The following is a 19,615-nucleotide window of genomic DNA, read 5'->3' as shown; positions in this document are numbered from 1 at the left end:
TGTTTCCTAGCATTCCATTTTCCCTCAGCCAATTGTGATAATTTCATTAATAGTAATTAGCGATACATATTGTATATATATTAAATAGTATATATGTATATTATGTGTATATATTACATACACACACATATATAATATACATATATATATATATATATATATATATATATTTAGAGTTTTCCTAACTGAATTTGTGAGAAGGTGCTGATTTAGAATTCTGAAATACCATGGAACAACACCAAAACAAGCAAACCTATGAAACTTCACACAGGCTGCTCTGTTAGACCCAGAGAGGAATTAGGGCTGAAGAGCTTCCTTTCTGTAAAAACCCCCAAAGAATTCTCCCAAATACAGACCATCAGTGTGAAAGACTGATCAGATCTCATCGGAAGGAAGAGAGACATGATTTTCAGATCAAAGCAATTTGGATGTCAATGAGATTAATGGTGCAAAAGCATTGGCCTGCGGCCTTGAGATTCAAACAGCAGGGAGATGTAACTAAACTCCATTTGGTGGGAGAGGAGGAGTGCAAAAGGCCAGGACTGGACCCTTTGGTGCTGGCAGCATCCTGATGAGGAATGTAGACAACCTCAAGATCTATGTAAGTACCAATACATTTAGGATTCTAAACCATTCTTTCACTTGGTTTAATCCTCTCTGATGGGTCATTTGTCTGTTACTTCCCACCATCTTCCAACAGTCTCGTGTCTCTCTAAGCAGTTGTTTCTCCATCTGAAGTTGAGCAAATTAAAATCTAAATATCCTTCTCTCTCCCCCAATAGTAAGAGCTAACAGTTGTTGAGGGCCTGGCATCGAGTAACTGGCATGGATCACTCCATTTCTATCTTCCAAGAGTCCAGGGAGGCAGGCCTCCTTGAGATGCCTCCTTTGAAAAGACAAGACTGCGCACTGGGGCTTGAGTAGGATCCATATGTTCCACCAGCTGAGAGAGGCAGCTGGTAAGTTGGGAAAGCTCCAGTTCTGTTCTATAGGCAATGCCAGGCCATTGCTGTCATCTTCAGTGTGTACAGCTCCCACCAACACACTGGAACCCATTATCTCCTAATTACACAAGGCTCGGTTCACAGTCTTCATCTTACTCATCTGCCAGCACCAGCTGCCCGGCTAGGGCATGTGGATCTATTCCTTTTTAGAGGATGGGGAGCCTGAGTTTTGAACTCAGAGTCTTGAGCTCTCCCTTGTCTGTTTATTTTGCTTAGGAATGAAGGTACCACTTGAGCCACACCTTCACTTTGCTGGTTATTTGGAGGTCACATCTCATGGACTTTCCTGCCCAGGCTGGCTTTGAATGTTGATCCTCAGATCTCAGCCTCCTGAGCAGCTAGGATGACAGGTGTGAGTCATCTGCTGCAGGCCTTTTCTAGCCTTCTCTTTCCACACTACGTACCCTGTTGCTCCCTGCTTGTCTCTGCTGGTGCTAGCTCTCCCTCACTTTCAGAGAAAGCTCCTGCAGTGATGAAGAGAGAGGCTGTTTCTAGAGGAGGGAAGCTTGACCGTCAGTCACAGGTGCGGGGAATTCAGATGGGCCTAACAGGCATCCGACAGAGCACTCTTGGTGATGGTTATGGTTAAGTCAAGTTTAGTAACCAATCAACTCAGCTTGAGTCAGGACTGGTAACTGATTGTTTGAAGCAAGCAAAGAAAGGAATTGCTCAAGCACCCATTGCTCCTGTTCCTTCTTTCCTCAGGATATATCAAATAGCATATTTTGGCAGCCTCTGTATTAAACATCCCCAAAGTGTTATTTCCTTCATATTTTTATAGATGGTATGTGGGTAAAACCCTGAATGTTTTGTTTCTACACATGGCAGGTCATTCCATAGGTCTCAGGGAGCCTCTGAGGACCAATCAGCTCTGAGAGTGGGAGCCAGTGGGCTGGTCTTTAGTGGACTGAGCTCTTTGTTCTGCCAAAGCTTGCCTTGGGCCTGTGAACACATGCCATGCGTTGCAAGTCTCGGCATCTTCTTTGCCTCTGATGCAAAACTGGGCTCAGGAGTGTACCTGCAAATGCTCCAAGCATCCCCATCTGCTGAAGACCTTGAGGCCACACCACCAAGGACCCACACAGCAGCCACTTCCATGGCTACAGACTCCTCAAGCCAGGAAGCTAGCGGAGGCAAGCACGTCCCTCTGCAGAGTAGCGCCTTCTACCTGTGAGGTATGTATAGTGCTAAGGAATAGTTCTCTACCCAAATGTAGGTAAATTAACTCACCAGTTGACATTCAGTCAATATGGAATATTGCTGGACCTTTGTAAAAAGCACTATGAAATTTTGCTTTTTTTTTTTCTTAAACACTTGAAGCTGGGCACTGGTAGCACACACCTCTAATCCTAGCTACATAGGAGGCTGAGGTCTGAGGATTGCAGGTTGAAGCTAGTCCAGGAAGGAAAGTCTGGGAGACCTTCAGAAGTGGAGCTGTGCCTCAAATGGTGGAGTGCTGGCCTTGGGCAAAAAAAGCTCAGGGACAGTGCCCAGGCTCTGAGTTCAAGCCCTAGGACTGGTACAAAAGACCCCCCCCCAAAAAAAATTAAAAAGAACACATGTTAGTAAAATTGATCTCTTATGCACCATCTAGTAGGAATCATAAGTGCTGCATCTGAATAACCATAAGACCAGGTGGAAAGAGATAAAAGCATTTAAAGACTATCAGGGCTGCACACATTTTAAGACTGAAAGATTATTTATGCCATATTTATTCTATGCAATAATATGCACTGTTATTTAATAATAATAATAATAAACTTACTATATCTTGGGATAATAATGAAACCTAGCCATAATCCATACTCTGCACTTCTCCTTTCCTTCCTTCTCTTTTTCAGTGCTAAGGGTCAGAGCCTTGGCCTCACATACTAAGCAAAGCTACACCCCAGCCTGGGAAAAAACTGAACCTAGCTCACCCAGCTCAACTTTAGTAATAAACAAATTATGCCTTAGAAAAGACAGAAGGGTTTCAGGCAAGTTGTTATTCCTTTGGTGACAACTCCATTGAGTTCTTAAAAAATACCTTCAACAAACAAAATAATACTTAAGGCATTGTGACCTAGTTTTAAACAATGCACCTTTTAAAATTTAAAAGCAAACACTGGTAACAAAAATACTGAAATGATTTGGTCAACAACATATGGTTTTCTTGTACTAAAGATGGTTTATCAATAAGCATTTTATCGCGAAATGGAACATTACACATGGTATACTTGGTCTCTTAATTGAAAATCAAGTTATAATAAGGTTACACACATGGGAGAATTTACAATAAAAATATAATAGAAAATCAAATTCAGCAAAGCTACTGGAAATGATAATAAATCATATTTCCTGTTCAAATCACAAAGTACTCTGTCCTTTTCATATTAGATACAACCTGTAATCAAATGAGTATACCTTTTCATTCTGTCAAAGATAAGAACATGTTATAATGAACTGCTGATGATTAAAAAGACCTATATTTAGAACCATATTTGAACAAAATATAATCTAAAGGATAGGCTTCCTTTCTTTCTCTTTCTCATAGTTAATAAGAAATAAATACCTCACACACTTTCCTGCCTGAGTTGGCTTCAAACCATGATACTCAAATCCCAGCTTCCTGAACAGCTAGGATTGTAGATATGAGCCACCAACTTTTTTGTAGAAAATCAATAAAAAAAATCTTCCAGTTCAAATAAGAGTTCAGGAAGGTTGTAAAACTCAAGAGTCAATGTTAGGTCTCTATATACAAGAAATGCATGACTCAGTTGTAATTTCAGTGTTAAATGCCATGTTAGCTGGTTTTTGTCTTGGACTTTGCTTTTTTGTTTGGTATTTGGTGCCTTCTATTTTTAGGAGGTAGAGTATTTTTCTAGTAGGAAGTTGAATATTGTTAAATATTTGCACATAGTTATGCTTTGTTTTGTTTCTTTTCTTCTCTTTTTTGTGCCAGTTCTGAGACTTGAACTCAGGGCCTGGGTGTTGTCCCCGAGCTTTCCTTGTTAGGTAGCACTCTACACTTAGCCATAGTACCACTTCTGGCTTTTTTGGGTGCTTAATTGGAGATAAGAGTCTCATGGTCTTTCCTACCTGGATGTGGCTTTGAACCATAATCTTCAAATCTTAGCTTTCTAAGTAGCTAGGATTCCAGGCATGAATCCTCAATACCACACTTGTTTCTTTCTTTTTTTCTCTCTCTCTATTGATAGAGAAGCTCCTGGTTTTGGACTGGTCATAGTGGAAGGTCTCTTTTCTGAAAAGCCAGGAAAAATAAACTATCTGTTGGATAGTTTCATGCTCTTCCTTCCGAACTCCCTACTCAACCCTCCTCCCCTAGATACAGAGGGAGAAAACTGGCCCCTTTGATCTAGAAAAGAAGAGTTTAGGCCTTTGAGGTTCTAGTCATTGGTTTTGATTCTTGTCCAGTCATTCCTTTGTAGGTGAATTTGGACACTCTCATCTCATCTTAAATGAAGCTTCAGTAAAGTGTTAATTTCTTTAATATGTACAAATAAATTGAGAAACACAAAAAAAAAAGTCCACTGGAACAAAATGGGCAAAAGTGAATTAGATGGATTCAAGAAAATTGTATAAATGATGTATTTCTCAATGAATAAGAATAAATGATATAAGAACAATAAAATATATTACATAAATGACCTTTTACAATTTTTTGATTAGTCGTGGGACTTGAACTCTGGGCCTGGGCACTGTCCCTGAGCTCATCCGCTCTAGGCTTGAGCTCTACCACTTTGAGCCACAGCATCATTTCCAGTTTTCTGGTGGTTAATTGGAGATAAGAATCTCACAAACTTTCCTGCCTTCCTGCCTGGGCTGGTTTTGAACAACAATCCTCAGAGTTCAGCCTCCTGAGTAGCTAGGATTACAGGTGTGAGCCACTGGTGCCAGACATAAATGGCTTTTTAGTATGTAAGGGATCATCAAACTTATAATGAAGAAATACAACTTAGAGTCATGAAACAATAACAGCTCCATGTGATGCAAGGACTTTTATAAAACATGATAACCTAGTCCCCAAATGCTGGTGAGAATATGAATTACTACAGTGAATCATCTCTGAACAGTGCTGTGGCAAGCCATTTCAAATTACAAGAACCCATATCCTATTCTTTAATAATGAATTCTATCTATCTATCTATCTATCTATCTATCTATCTATCTATCTATCTATCTATCTATCTATCTATCTATCTATCTATCTATCTATCTATCTATCTATCTATCTATCTGTCTGTCTGTCTGTCTACCTACCTACCTACCTACCTACTTATCTATCTGTTTATCTGTTTATTTATTTTAAATCTAAGACCGGGACTCAAATTCAATATCTTTTGCTCATTGGCTGGAGATCTACCACTCGAGCCATGCTTCCAGCCCAATGAATATTACTTCTAACGATCTGTAGTATGGTGAGTCTGGCACATGAGGAAGATGACACAGGGACTCAGTGGTTGTTGTACCGCTTGTGACTGCAGGCAGCCCAACAGGGGAGGGCTTGAGGAAATGATGGTGTGCCTATCTTATCAATATCTCCATTTCCTGAGACCTCCCTTTAATGCCTGCTTCTTCTCCTGCCACTTCTCGACAGGATTCTCTGTTCCTTCACTTCAGCATGTGATTTACTCTGCTTTATTGGAATTTCACAGATGCCAGGTAAGCTGAGTATACTTATCAGTCAAACACAATCTAGTACTAGAGTCTACTAGACAGTCTTCTAGAGCATGAGGAAGCCCAGAGTAGCAGATCTCCCAGCCAAGTCCAACCCTGATCAAGTCCAACTCAGCCAAACTGCAATGCAATGAATGATGTCTTCTAAAACTGTTAATAGTAAGTCTGATGAAAGTCCCAATGATTCTGCCTTTTGGTATTTATCCCAAGAGAAAGGAAAGCCTATGTCCATGTAATAATTCAAATGTAAATGCTCGTCACAGCCCAGACTTCTATGTGAGAGCCCCAAACTGAAAATGGCCCAAAAGGCCACCAACAAGGAAAAATGAACAAAATGTCCTACATCAATATGATGAAAGACTGTGCAGAAAAAAAGAAAAAGGGAATGAATGATTGCTATGTGTAAGAACATGCATGAATCTTCAATTACACTGAGTGAAAGAACCCAGGGCTTCACGCTTTACTTGGCTTTTTCACTCACAGTTCGGGTATTGTCTCCATTTCCAGCTTTTTTCCTGGTTAGTTGGAGATAGAGTCTCTTGGTTTTATCTACCGGGCTGTCTTCAAACCTCAATCATAAGATCTCAGCCTCCTGAGTAGTTTAGGGTTAGAGGGGTGTGCCAGGTAAATGACAAGGTTTCTACTATTCCTGGTTTCTACCTACTGAATTACTACTGGCAACCAGAAATACGTAAAATGCCCACTGGGGGCAGTGACACTCCGCTGAGAACCACAGGTCTCTGCAATCTCTCCCTGATCTGCGGTCCTTGAGCCTCTGCTTTGGTTTTGGAAAGCAAGTGCTCATCCTTGCTCTTCTGTTTTCAAGAACAGAAAAAAAAAATTGTTGGGGGGGCTCTTTTTTTTGCCAAATCTTTGCTGATTCCTCCCCCCCCCATTCTTTTGGTCAGGTAAGTTCTTACTAATACTCTTAAGACGTGGGTTCTAGCACCCAGTGAAACCTTCTAACAATCTTACCACCCCATGCACATGATGGTCTGCTCTCCCATTAGACTGAGTTCTTTGAGGGAGGTTATCAGAGGGTTCATGGCCAGGTCTTAAAGCACGTACTGACTTTCAGATAGTGATAATAGCCATTTGGAAACTTCTGCATATGACCATGTAATTATTGTCACTTGCTTTTCAATATTTTCTCATACTTGAAGAATCACGTATTTCCAATGAGTTTATTCTTTCCAGTCTATCACAGCCTTTCTGTTTCATCCTTCTTTAATATTACTTTTAAATCTCCATCGTGTTCGTTATATTTTTTTTTTCTCTTTTACTGACAAGTTTGCCCCTTTTATTTTGTGCTAGTACTGGGACTTGAACCCAGGGCTTTTTCACTCAAGGTGTACTTGAGTGGAGCTACAGGTCCATTTCTGGATTTGGGGGATGATTAATTGGAAATAAGTCGTTTAAGGATTCAGGTGGACCTGTTGCAACAATGAGAAGTACAAATTGTCATGTCAAAAACGAGCTTCACAATGTCGGTGGGGGGGAGAGGGGGGGAAGGATTGGGTGGGGGGGTGGGGGGAGGCTGGGAAGGGAGGTGAAGGGTAAACAAAGGAGGAGGCTGCAATTCTTGGTAAGAAATGTATGCATTATCCTGCCCATGTAATTGTAACCCTTCTGTACAGTATATTCACAAATAAAATTTAAAAAAAAAAAAACAGAAAAAAAAAGAGTTTCATGGACTTTACTATCTAAGTTGGGTTTGAACCACGATCCTCAGCTCTCAGCCTCCTGATAAGCTAGAATTATGTGCATGAGCCACTGACAAGCAGTCCAAGTATATTCTTTTGGTCCATTCCGTCTAGATATTTTACTTAATTTAGATTGCATATCTCAAAGAAGGGCAGTTTTCTTTCTTTCTAACATGACTTGAGAATAGTTTTCATATGTTTGCTGGTATTGACATTTGCACTTGAACTCAGAACCTCATGTTTTCTTGGCTTACGTGCCTGGCTAGCACTCTTAACACTTAAACCACACTCCCAGACCAAACATTCTGCTTGTAATTTGGAAGACAGAATCTCAAAGACTTTTCTTCCTTAGGCTGGCTTTGAACTGACATCCTCTGTTGCTGCTAGGATCATAAGAGTGAGACCGCTGAGTTTTCTTTTTTAATCATAAGCATAAAAAATGTCCACCTACAATCTTCTTTCCTTCCCTCATTCCATTCTTCTTCTCTTTTTTCATTCTGGTTCATTATTTTACAATATATATGCTTGAGCCTCACTGTCATTTGGCTTTGTAGTGTATTATTTGTATACTTTATTCATTCATTTCAGGCACAGAGACCAAAATTAGTCTTAAAGACTCTTCATATTTTTGTGTGCTGGACCTTGTGGCTTCTCTTAACTAGTTATATTAAAAGAGTGGACATGATCATCTTCTTATTATTGTATTGTTATTGTTATATAAGTCTGGTAATAAGTACATTTCTTTTTAGATGTCACCCCTTCCCTCACACTCTCCCAGTTTTTCTCTCCTGTCCCTCCCACCCCACAAGATGTACAGTTCATTTTCAACATGGTGTCCAGTGAGTACCACTGCTATACTGGCTTACCTTTGTCCCTCCATTTCTGTGTACCCTTTAATCCTCCCAGACAGATGAGTGAACAAAAAAAAAGACAAAAGAAAAGAAAACAAAAATAGCAACAAAGAAAACAACCCTCTTCTTTCCATTTCCTGGAGTTCATTTGGATAAATATAATTTTATAAGATCATATGCATATAGGTAATTTATCATCTTAATAAAACCCAAATCTCCCATACTCATTGCTCCCCCAGGATTTAGCATAAATATTTCCAATAATTTACAAATGGCTTTCTTTTGGGTCATTAAAAGAAAAATGGTTTTGCAGAAATTATCTTCCAAACCAACAGTGTAGAAATGTCCTTTTGCTAGGGCCTACAAAGTGACCTACTGAAATGCAGTAAATTGCTTCTGCTTTGTTAAGATAGTCAGAGCTTTATTTCATTTTGTAATGGAAGAACAAATGGGGGAAAGCGTTCTGAAACCCTCTGTCCTGCTTTAGAGCATGTAAATAGCATCACGCACAAAAAATTTCAAGCTGTCAGGAGTATAGAATGTATGATAATTTAGTATAATTAAATGCCTAAGACAATTAAAATAGAACTTATCCTAGTAAGATTTTCTCACTTGAAGGGAACTTCTTTAAAAGTAGTTACCCATCTACATGTCTTTCGATATGGTTGTTAAAAAATAAAATGGTGGTATAGCCCACTACCATGGCTCACTCCTGTAATCCTAGCTACTCAGAAGGCTGAGATCTGAAAATCATAGTTCAAAGTCATCTTGGACAGAATTAACTAGCAAAATTAACCAGGTCTAATTAACCAGCAAAAGGCTGGAAGTGAAGCTGTGGCTCAAGTGGTAGAGTGCTAAGGGACATCAGCACCAAGGCCTTGAGTTCAAGCCTCAGTACTGGAACTAAAAAACAAAAACAAAAACAAGAATGGTGGCATAAAATACAACATGGAAGAAAACATATCTACATGTGTAGACATAGAAATACAATTACTTTAAAAATTGTAAGCAATATGCACATTCTGATCACCTTTGTATTAAAACAGGAGAGGCTAAATTATAACATATAGAGAGATGGGACTAAAAACATATCTAGGCCAGACTGCTCTCAATTCTGCTACTTTGTTGTCAGTTCAGAGATTGGCCAAGTAAACTGAATTTCAACTCTAAACAACATTTTTAGCATAAGTATATTCCAAATATTGCACAGAACATATGTATACTTAAAAAAGGGATCCATTATTTATCTGAAATGCAAGTTTAACTGGGTGTTGCATTTATTTATTTAGTGGGTACTGAGTCTTAGGGCTTTTTTCCCCTGCTCAAGGCTAGCTAGTGTTCTATCACTTGAGCCACAGCTCCACTTGTGGCTTTTTTGTTTGTTTGTTTGTACTGGTTAACTAAACACAGAATTACCTCCCTGGGGTTGGCTTCAAACTACCATCCTCAGATTTCAGCCTTCTGAGGAGCTATTAGGATTACAGGGGGAGCCCCGGGGCTCTGGTCTTGGCTGTCCTTCTATGTCAAAAATGAAAAAGCATTATGATACAAAAGGCACCCCAGAAGTGTTGGCTTTAGGAATGCTTCCCAAGTGTCTACAGCTCGACTCAGGAGCTCTAGCTAGTCAGCCACAGGAAGATGGAGGGAGACAGATCAAAAGAGGAGCCAGGGATGAGGCTTTGCCTACATTGGAAGCAACAGGAACTTTGCAGGAGCCCTTTTATCTTACCTAGAGGTGGAATGTGGGAAATAAATGAGAAGCATGCAGATCCGGGCCTGCTTCCCACCTCCTTGTCCTATTCCAGCAAGTTATATAATTTATTTCTGTGCCAATGTTCTCGTCTGTAAAGCGCGAGTGAGGGGACCTGCCAGAGCAAAGACACGCAGAGAAGAGGAGACAGTATCTGTGCAGAGAGGAGTGCACGCAGTCAGAGCAAGCCTTTCCTAGTTCCTTCACTTGTCAGACACAATCACCACCTCACCAGGACAGAACTACCGACCATCCATCTTGCCTGAACTATTTGGAGAATCAAATGAGAGTATGTGCGCTCTTCTAAAGAGCGTGACAGAGCACGCCCACAGCTTTGCTCCCTGTAATTAATTTTATTTAAAAACATTATACAGCGAAACGGACTCCCTTATTTACGGGCCAAAGTCCTCTGAGTTTTAACACGTACAGATTTACATATCCATCTCCACACAGAGGATATACACAGAGCACCACTGCGGCTTTGGAGAGCCCGTATCCCCCAAGTGTTTTACAGTTCGGTTGCAACACACGTTTGAAATAGATAAATGTGTCTATTTAAACTATTCTAAAGCGAATGTAGATGCAAATAATCGAAGCTGGCTTGGGGCGGGGATGTCTGTGGCGTGCGTCTGGGTGGTTTCTGCGGTGGTGTCTGCAGGCCGTGTCCCTCCAGAAGTCACGGGCGATGGGTTTGGCACTGGAGCCTCTGCACCATCGGCCACCAGAGCCACCTTCACCCTCTCCTATTTTATTTGTTTAATATAGAACCAGATCTTAATCTTCCCAACCGCGTTTCTGCTCGCTGTCATTTTCCATCTAAAAGGAGAAGGCTGACACCCACCACCCGCTTCTTCCAGGCTTCGGGGGCTGGAGCTGGGAGGATCGGGTCTCTCCGGCCGGCCGTCGGTCCTCCTGGCCGTCTGTCCTCCCCACCGCCTCCTCCTCCAGCCCTTCCGCGGCCGCCGCTCCACTTCGGGAGAAACTTGTGCGTGCAGGCCGCGTCCCGCGGCGCGGAGGACACGCCCAGCCCGGGGAGGGGCGGTGCGCGCTTGTGACTCACGGCCGCGCGATCCGCCTTTTGTCTCCAGGATGCCGGGGCTGCGGGGTTCGGGCCTCCGCGGGTCATTTGAGGAGGAGAGAAGGCGAAAAGATCCGGAATGAGGCTCCTCTCCGCGCGCCCGCCTCCCCCCCGGTGAAGTTGGTGCTCTCCACCCCCCCCCCCACGCCCCGGCTCCTCACTTCCCGGGTCCGCACAGGTGGGGCGTCCGCTCCGGATCGGAACTTGACGGGCGGGCGCCGGGCGGGCGCATCGCTGCGCCCCGGGACCGGCGGGACCCGCAGGGCCGGCGGATCGTCCGAGCTCCGCCCGGCGCCGCTCGGGCTCCGACCGCCCCCGTCTCCATCCGTCACCACCGAGGTCCCCGGCGCGCGGAGGACCGGGAGGTCCGCCAGCGGGTTTGCTCCTGCCGGAGGTAAACACACTCGCAAAGTTGGGGACCCCGGGATGCGGGGGGAGTGGAGGGGCCCCAGAGGGGTCAGGGTGGAGTGGGGAGACCCCGGGTGTGGAGAGGAAGGGGCGCCCTCGCCTCTCCGGCTCACGGCTCCTGCGCCTCTCCCCGCGGGGCGCGCGGCCAGACCCGGTTCCCCTCGGCGCCCGCGCGCCTCCCGCCGCCGCCCGGGGTCCCGCGGCCGAGGTCCCGCCTGGCGTCGGCCTCGGGCTGCCTGGGCGCCTCGGGTGCGGCTCGGAGCTGGCCCCGGAGGCGCCGCGTGCGGCAGGAACGGAGGGGGCAGGGGCGCGCGGCCACCCGGAGGGCTGTCGGGCAGCGCCCCCAGGGCTGGGCGGCCCCGTCCCGGAGCGAGGGCGGTGCGGGTCGCGTCCTGGCCTGGCTGTGGAGACGACTGGACCCCTGGTCTGAGGACTCGGGGGGGGGCAGTGGGGGGCACTCCGCCTACGCCAAGGGGGTCCTGGGATCCTGAGACTTGGTAACCCGAGACTTCTGAAGGCGGAGGTGAGGCCCGGGCGGGAGGGGTGGGGACCCAGGAAGGCGGGGCAGGGGGGGCGGGAACCGAAGGCTGGGAAGTTTGGGGAAGAGAAGCCACGCTTAAGAGAAAAGTCAGAGGCAGCAGAACTGTGGGAGCCTGAGTGTGTGTATGTGCACACATCCACACACGTGCACGCGGCGCACACATCCACATATGTGTACGTGGCATGGTGCACACAACCACACACATGTACATGGCAGGGCACACACATCCACATACATGCACGCGGCACAGCGCACACATCCACACACTACACGTGTACATGGCGTGGCCCATACATCCACACACGTGCACTTGGCGCGGGGCACACATCCAGGCATGTGCACACGGTGCGGTGCACACATCCACACACATGCACGCGGTATGGCACATACACCCACACATTCCACACGTGTACAAGGCGCGGTGCGTATATCCACACTATACATGTGCACACAGCGTGGCGCATATCCACACACGTGGATATGGCACAGTACACATCACACAATGTAGTGCACGTATCTATACACTATATATGTGTACACCGCATGGTGCATACATCCACGTGTGTGCGGTGCATACATCTACAGTGTATACGACGTGTTGTATGCATTCACACTACACACGAGGTAGTGTTCATGATGCATACATCTACACATGCATATATACACAGCTAGGTGCACTGTCTACACATGCACATGGTGTGGTGCGGTGTATACTTCCACACTTGTGTATATAGTGTGGGCATCTACACATGTATATGTCATACACCTGCGTGTGTACGTGGTGTAGTGCATATATCTACCCTCGTGTATGTGGTGAGGACGCACATCTACACGCGTGTATGCGGTGCACAGCATCTACATGCTTGCATAGCATGGGCACACATTTCCACATGTATTCAGTACTTAAACCTACAATCGTACGTGCTGTGGGTACACATCTACACTGGTGTACGTGGTGTGTACACACATCTACACTCATGCGCGCGGTGTGGACCCGGCACGACCAGGAAGAGAGCCCTTGCCCGGTCGGGGAGCCATTGAAAGAAGACTGGGGGGGCCAGGGGTTCCCGGGGACCCCGTTTCTGCCTCCGGGGAGTCGTGGCTTCACCCCTGCTTCCTGCCTCTCCAGGTCGCCTATCGGATTCGGCCCGAGGCGCCAACCCAAGGAGCCGCGGAACGGAGCGCGCGGAGCCTGGACCTGACCATCCCGCGTGCGTACCTGGCGGGCGCGCGGGGACCAGGGCGCGCGCGGGGACCGGGGGGGGACTCGGCGCGGCGTCTCCTCCCTCCCTCCCTCCCCGCGAGCAGAAAAAGTTTTGCTCCAGGCGCTTCCGGCAGGCCAGCGCCTCCCGGAGCCTCCGCCTCTGGAGCCCTCGGAGCGGGCGCCGCCGCGGCCCGGTCCCGGGGAGCCGCGATGCAGGGGGACCGCGCCCGGGGCCCCACCGCCGGGGCCGGGCGACTGCGGCTGGCGCGCCTGGCGCTGGTGCTACTAGGCTGGGTGTCTGCGTGGTCGCCGGCCGCCCCGGCGTCGGTGCCCGAGGCCTCCCCGCCGCCGTCGGCCTCTCCGCCGCCGTCGGCCTCTGCGCCGCCGTCGGTGCCCGCGGCCGCCTCCCCGTCGCCGCGGGCCGCCCGCTGCCCCCCGCCCTGTGAGTGCTCGGAGGCGGCGCGCACCGTGAAGTGCGTAAACCGCAACCTGACTGAGGTCCCCGCCGAGCTGCCCGCCTACGTGCGCACGCTCTTCCTCACTGGGAACCGCCTGGAGGAGCTGCCCGCCGGCGCCTTCGCTCGTCGGCCGCCGCTGGCCGAGCTGGCAGCGCTCAACCTCAGCGCCAGCCGCCTGCACACGGTGCGCGCCGGCGCCTTCCAGCCCCTACCGGGCCTGCGGCAGCTCGACCTCAGCCACAACCCCCTGAGCGACCTCAGCCCGCTGGCCTTCGCGGGGGCCGACGCGGGCGCCCGCGACCCGGCGCCCCTGGAGGAGCTGATCTTGAGCCACGTGGCGCCCCCGGCCGACGCGCGCCACAACCGCAGCCTGGAGCGCATGCTGGGCGCGGCGCTGCGCGCAGGCCGGGCGCTGCGCGGCCTGCGCCGCCTAGAGCTGGCGGGCAACCGCCTGCTGCACCTGCCCCGGGACCTGGGCGCGCTGCTGCCTGGCCTGCGCCACCTGGACCTGCGCAACAACTCGCTGGTGAGCCTGGGCGCCGGCGCCCTGCGCAACCTGAGCCTGCTGGAGAGCCTGCACCTGGAGGACAACGCGCTGAAGGTCCTGCACAACGCCACGCTGGCCGAGCTGCGCGGCCTGGCCCGCCTCACCCTCTTCCTGGACGACAACCCCTGGGTGTGCGACTGCCACATGGTGGACATGGTGGCCTGGCTCCAGGAGACCGAGGCGGTGCGCGGCAAGGCCCGGCTCCGCTGTGCGTTCCCGGAGAAGATGCGGGATCGCCGCCTCCTGGAGCTCGACAGCGCCGACCTGGACTGCGACCCCATCTTGCCGCCCTCCCTGCAGACATCCTACGTCTTCCTGGGCATCGTGCTGGCCCTCATCGGCGCCATCTTCCTCCTAGTCTTGTACTTGAACCGCAAGGGGATTAAAAAGTGGGTGCACAACATCCGGGACGCGTGCAGGGACCACATGGAAGGCTACCACTACCGCTACGAGGTCAGCGCCGACCCCCGGCTCACCAACCTCAGCTCCAATTCGGACGTGTGAGCGCCGTCCCCCCCCCCCCCCCCCGGGGCGCGCGGGAAGGACCGATGGACGGACGGACAGTGCGGCCCTGCATGAGGCATAGACTCCAGCTTACCCTCCCCCCCCCATCCCGGGCTACCTCCCCCCCCCATGCTGCCCTGGACTCGGACTGATGGCAGTGCCGGCCTTCGCTCCCCCCCCCCCCCCGTCTGGGAGGTTGGCTGTTCACGCGCCACGCGGGACGGCTGGACACTCGCTGTGGGCGCCTCGTTCTGCTCCTGGAACTCCTCAACTCGTGTGCAGGGATTTTCTTTTCAACTTTCAGCATGACTCTCTCTAGTACATTTCATGGTGTAGCAAGTTATCTACACAGATAGCTCCAACCTTTTTTTTGTTTGTTTGTTTTTTGGACAGAAATACTTTGTTCATAAATATCAGTTTTATTCTTCTGTACCTAAATTACGGAGAAAATGATTGCATCCCATAAACTGCCTGCAGACCTTAGCAAGCTCTTTTAAAAAAACAAACAAAAAAAGTAACCATAGAAGGCAGGAGAGGCCGTCTTCTCCCGCGCGTGGCCCCACGCCCCGCTAGCCCCCAGGAGCATGCTTACGTTTTGCTGTTCTGCATATTACAAAAGTGAATAATCACTTGCAACCTCAGATAACTCCTCTGCAAAGTAACTTACTCTTTCCTTTTGATTGCAGTTTATATGAAACTGTCCTGAGGTTTTGCTTTGTTTTATAAACTGCATTGAAATCTAACAGATTGAATTGTTCAAAATATAATAATAATAATAAAGATTCTTGAAAGAAGTACAGTCTGTTCAACTTTGGTATTTGAAAAAAAATGATGAAGGGCAATGTTCCTCACAGACTTGGTGAAACTGATCATTAAGTTATTAGAGAACATAACTGGCCATCAAACTGGATAAGTTTTGAAATGGTGGATTCTCTTAGGATTTAAATAGGTATGTTTTTATGCTTTATGTGACTAGGTTTCTCATGGTCCTAAAGTTAATGCTATTCAGGAAGTAGTTTTGTAAGAGCTTCCTGAAGTTGCCAAGAGAGAACAGTTGACAGTTTGGGGCCTTTTCTAGACTCCTGGAGTTGTTAGGAAAGGACAAGTCTGTCTACTAAGTAGAACTCTCTGATCGAAATGGTGCTATGTGTTCACACTTGTTAAAGCAAAAGTGTAAAGCCAATGTAAGTATCAGTGTATGACATTGAAGTAGTTTACCGACACAGGATAAAGATTTAAAAAATCAATTTGCAAACATTGCTGAGACTTTGATTTTCTTAAGGTTATTGTTAATAGAACATTGGAAGTGCAGCATACGAGCTCCAGTGCTTATCAGAGGTGTAACTGATGCGTTTGAAAATGTGTCTTGATTGAACTTCAGCTTGAGGAAATAACCAGAGATAAATGTCTGGGTCTAAAGCCACTCAACTAATAATAACAGGTGCTTCAGCTCTGTACTTAAGAAGGTAAGGACGCTTATTTTTTAGCTACACTCTGTAGTTTTTATAGCTTCATAAGGAATAAATCATATTTAGGCAGAAATAAAAGGCAATTTTATTTATTGATATAAATAAGTTTATATGGATGTATTTATTGATGATTGATCATGTCTCTTCCTCTCCTGTTTTTGAGTTTATCATGATCAATCACTAAAGCTGTGCAGTGAATGTCACTAATCAGTCTTCACTTATTATAACAAGTGACTTAAATTGAATCATTATTTCCTAATTTAAATAGTGGGGAAATGTGAAGGAATGCATCTTAGCTTTCCCCTTTAAATTTGTTACGTACTAGACTCCTGTATGTTTGAAATTAAACACACATTTCCCTGGTTTCATAAGTAAAATAGAATTAGATCCTACCTTAGGTTCTAGAAATCCTTGTGGATTCCATCTTTGAAATATATTTAGAAGTTTTCAGAATAGGGCTAAAATATGTAACTTGATTCCTTGATTAGATTAGATGATTAGATAGCACAATGAATTTTATACCTAAGTTTCATATGGCTTAGTGTATGAAATAGTATTGTTTCTTGATTATATATTTGATTCCTTAATTTCCTGAAGGAAAGGCTAAACATTTGATGTGTAACATTTCTTCAAAGTTTTGAAATCTGGATGGCATAAACTGGCTGAATAATAAAGACAGAACCACTTACTCAGTAGTGCAAGTATTTAGTTAACAACAGCAAGTATTTAAGAATAAGCAGCTGATAGATGTTGGTTGGCATGTCTGACAATTTAAAGAAAAATAAAATAAAATATTGGCTGGGCGCAGGTAGCTCACGCCTGTAATCCTAGCTACTCAGAAGGCTGAAACCCAAAAATCAAGGTTCCAAGTCAGCCTAGGTAGGAAAGTCCACAAGACTCTTACCTCTAATTAACTACCAAAGAAAGCCAGAAGTGGTGCTGTGGTTCAAGTGGTAGTAGAGCCTTGAGTGAGTAAACCCAAGGACAGATTCTTGCTAGAACCTCTCTATTCGAAAGGATTATTCCTATATCACCTGATTGTCTAACAGTCAAAAATCGGAGCTTCCTCTAAGAGTCAGGAGAGCATCGGTCCACTGTTCTCCTCACCTCTGGCAAGCAATGGTGGATGTTTGCAAGAAGCCTGGGTTTTCACAGGGCAAGTGCATTCTGTTCCTCCTTTTGGTCTATCCTCCTGTTTCTTCCCTGGTAGCAACTTCCTATGTGACATAGCTTTGTCTTCTCTTCCATCACCCCTTGCTGTTCTCCAAAATGCAGACATAGAACATTCTTAAGGTTAAAAAATGTTTTACAGTCTAGCCAGATGCCAGTGTTTCGCATCTATAATCTTAGCTACTCAGAAGGCGGAGATCTGTGGATTGCAGTTTGAAGCCAGTTCATGCAAGAAAGTGTGTGGGACTCTTAATCTCCGGTTAGCCACCAAAAAAGCCAGAAGTGGAGCTATGCCCCAGCTCAAGTGATAGAGCACCATCCTTGAGCGAAAAAGCTAAGGGACAGTATCCAGGCCCTGAGTTCAAGCCCCAACACTGTGCCAGTACTCTACAAATAAATAATAAATAAATGTAAAATAAACTGTGTGACAAGGATATGGTAGTTGTACAGTTACAATACTCCTTAAGTTTATGAGCTGATAAGATAATGCTATATTCTTCGGTAGATATTAGCCAAATCTAGGAAGTATATAAAATTCTAGGAAGATGAACTAAAAAGGAAAGTATTTTGACTTTATTTAAAAATAAAATAATTATACGGGTTCTAAATGCTGTTGTTTACAATTGTGCATTTTTGTTCCTAGAAACAATCTTTTTTAATAAAATATTTGGGTTGCTGTTATACTTCATTACAAAGCGTAAGTGTTCATTAGAATACATCCTTTATCTTCTAGAAATTTCATTTGAAGACAAAAAAAAAAAACTAGGACAAGGGCTGGGAAGGTGGCTCAGTGGTAGAGTGCTTGCCTTGCATGCATGAGGCCCTGGGTTCGATTCCTCAGCACCACATAAGCAGAAAAAGCAGGAAGTAGTGCTGTGGCTCAAGTGGTAGAGTGCTAGCCTTGAGCTGAAGCACCCAGGGACAGTGTGCAGGCCCAGAGTTCAGGCCCCACAACTGACAAAAAAACAAAAACAAAAAAAAATAACTAGGACAAACGCCCCTTGATTTGTTAAAATGTCCAGTGAATTTCCCTTTAAGGTAGTAAAAGTCCTGGGATAATGAGCTGTTTGACCCTATAACGGACTCTACCCATGGCAGCGAGCATGTGTGCCTAGTGAAGTTATTGGGGTTCCTCTCTGCGGCCAGAATGTGTGACCCAGTGGTGACCTATTGGCATATTTATATAGCTATTGACGGCTTTTTTCCTATAAAATAAGTTACTCAGGAGGCTGAGATCTGAGGATCTCGGTTCAAAGCCAGCCCTGGTAAGAAAGTCCATGAAACAAACCGGAAGTGGTGCTGTGGCTGAAGTGGTAGAGCGCTAGCCTTGAGGTCCAGAGTTCAAGACCCACGACCAACAACCACCACCACCAACAACAAAAAAATGGGACTTTGAAGTACATTTAATAGATTTTTTTTCTTTTCCTTTTTGAAAACTCTTACACGGTATTCTTCTGTTATTATTATTATTATCCTTGAGTAGCTGTACAAAGGGGTTTCGATTTAACATGTCAGAGTACATTGTGTCTTGATCCACAGCTCTACATCACTCTTCCCTTTCATCATTTCCCCATCTCTCCCAACCCTAACCATCCTCTCCGGTTACTCTTCTCTCCAGTTAAAACACCAAAAAAACAGAAGTGGAGCTGTCTGGCTCAAGTGGTAGAAAGCTAGTCTTGAGCACAAAACAAAACAAACAAACAAAAAACAACCCATGGAGACAGTGCCTAGGCCTTGAGTTCTAGCCCCAGGGTATCCCCCTCCTTTCACGCCCCCATACACCACAAACACGTGGCTATGAAAAAGAAGGTACAGATGGAACTGATTTTTTTTTTAAGGATTTATGGCACTCTATCCCTTTGACCTGATCTTTATGGAGTTGAGGACAGGAGAAACTTTGCCACTGTAGTTTTCAAGAGTTTATCATCATATCATTTCTGCTTCCCAATTTTATTGTTCTCCAAAGACCACACTGAAAAAACAACAACAATAACCAAAGAAAAACCACTGAGGACTTTCACAGTTAACAACAATTGAGCCATGCTTTCTTCCTGCTCCTAAATCCAGTCAGTCATAAAGATCATAAAGACATTTATCACCAACACCATAAAGACATTTTTGATAAAATTAAAGCTATCCACAGACACTTCTTTTTTTAACAGTAAAGCAGACAAGGGGGCAAGGGCTATATTACTAGATAATATATGTTTCGTTTTGTTTTTAAAAAGACCTTCGATTGTTCTTTAAGTTT

At 45.9% G+C, this 19,615-nt stretch overlaps 1 protein-coding gene across 2 annotated transcripts; it reads left to right on the top strand.

Moving 5' to 3' along the window:
• The first annotated feature begins 10,800 nt into the window (after positions 1-10,800).
• Positions 10,801-15,519, top strand: Tpbg (trophoblast glycoprotein). Of its 2 annotated transcripts, none has more exons than XM_070010455.1 (2): positions 10,801-11,457; positions 13,142-15,519. In XM_070010455.1, exon 2 carries the CDS (start codon positions 13,427-13,429, stop codon positions 14,723-14,725), a length of 1,299 nt encoding a protein of 432 aa, XP_069866556.1. In that variant the 5' UTR covers positions 10,801-11,457; positions 13,142-13,426; the 3' UTR covers positions 14,726-15,519. The 2 variants fall into 2 exon arrangements, with proteins under 2 accessions (XP_069866556.1, XP_069866557.1); XM_070010456.1 differs by lacking the exon at positions 10,801-11,457 and adding an exon at positions 12,118-12,134.
• Positions 15,520-19,615: the final 4,096 nt, after the last annotated feature.

Source organism: Dipodomys merriami, unplaced genomic scaffold (genome assembly GCF_024711535.1).
Source record: "Dipodomys merriami isolate MVZ:Mamm:240054 unplaced genomic scaffold, mDipMer1.0.p SCAF_8, whole genome shotgun sequence".
NCBI lineage: Eukaryota > Metazoa > Chordata > Mammalia > Rodentia > Heteromyidae > Dipodomys > Dipodomys merriami.
The sequence above is the reverse complement of the archived record's forward strand: the minus strand, read 5'-3'. Positions and strand labels throughout refer to the sequence as shown.

Excerpts from the sequence above, each read along its gene's own strand:
- Tpbg (XM_070010455.1), top strand. The coding sequence starts at position 13,427 with ATGCAGGGGGACCGCGCCCGGGGCCCCACCGCCGGGGCCGGGCGACTG.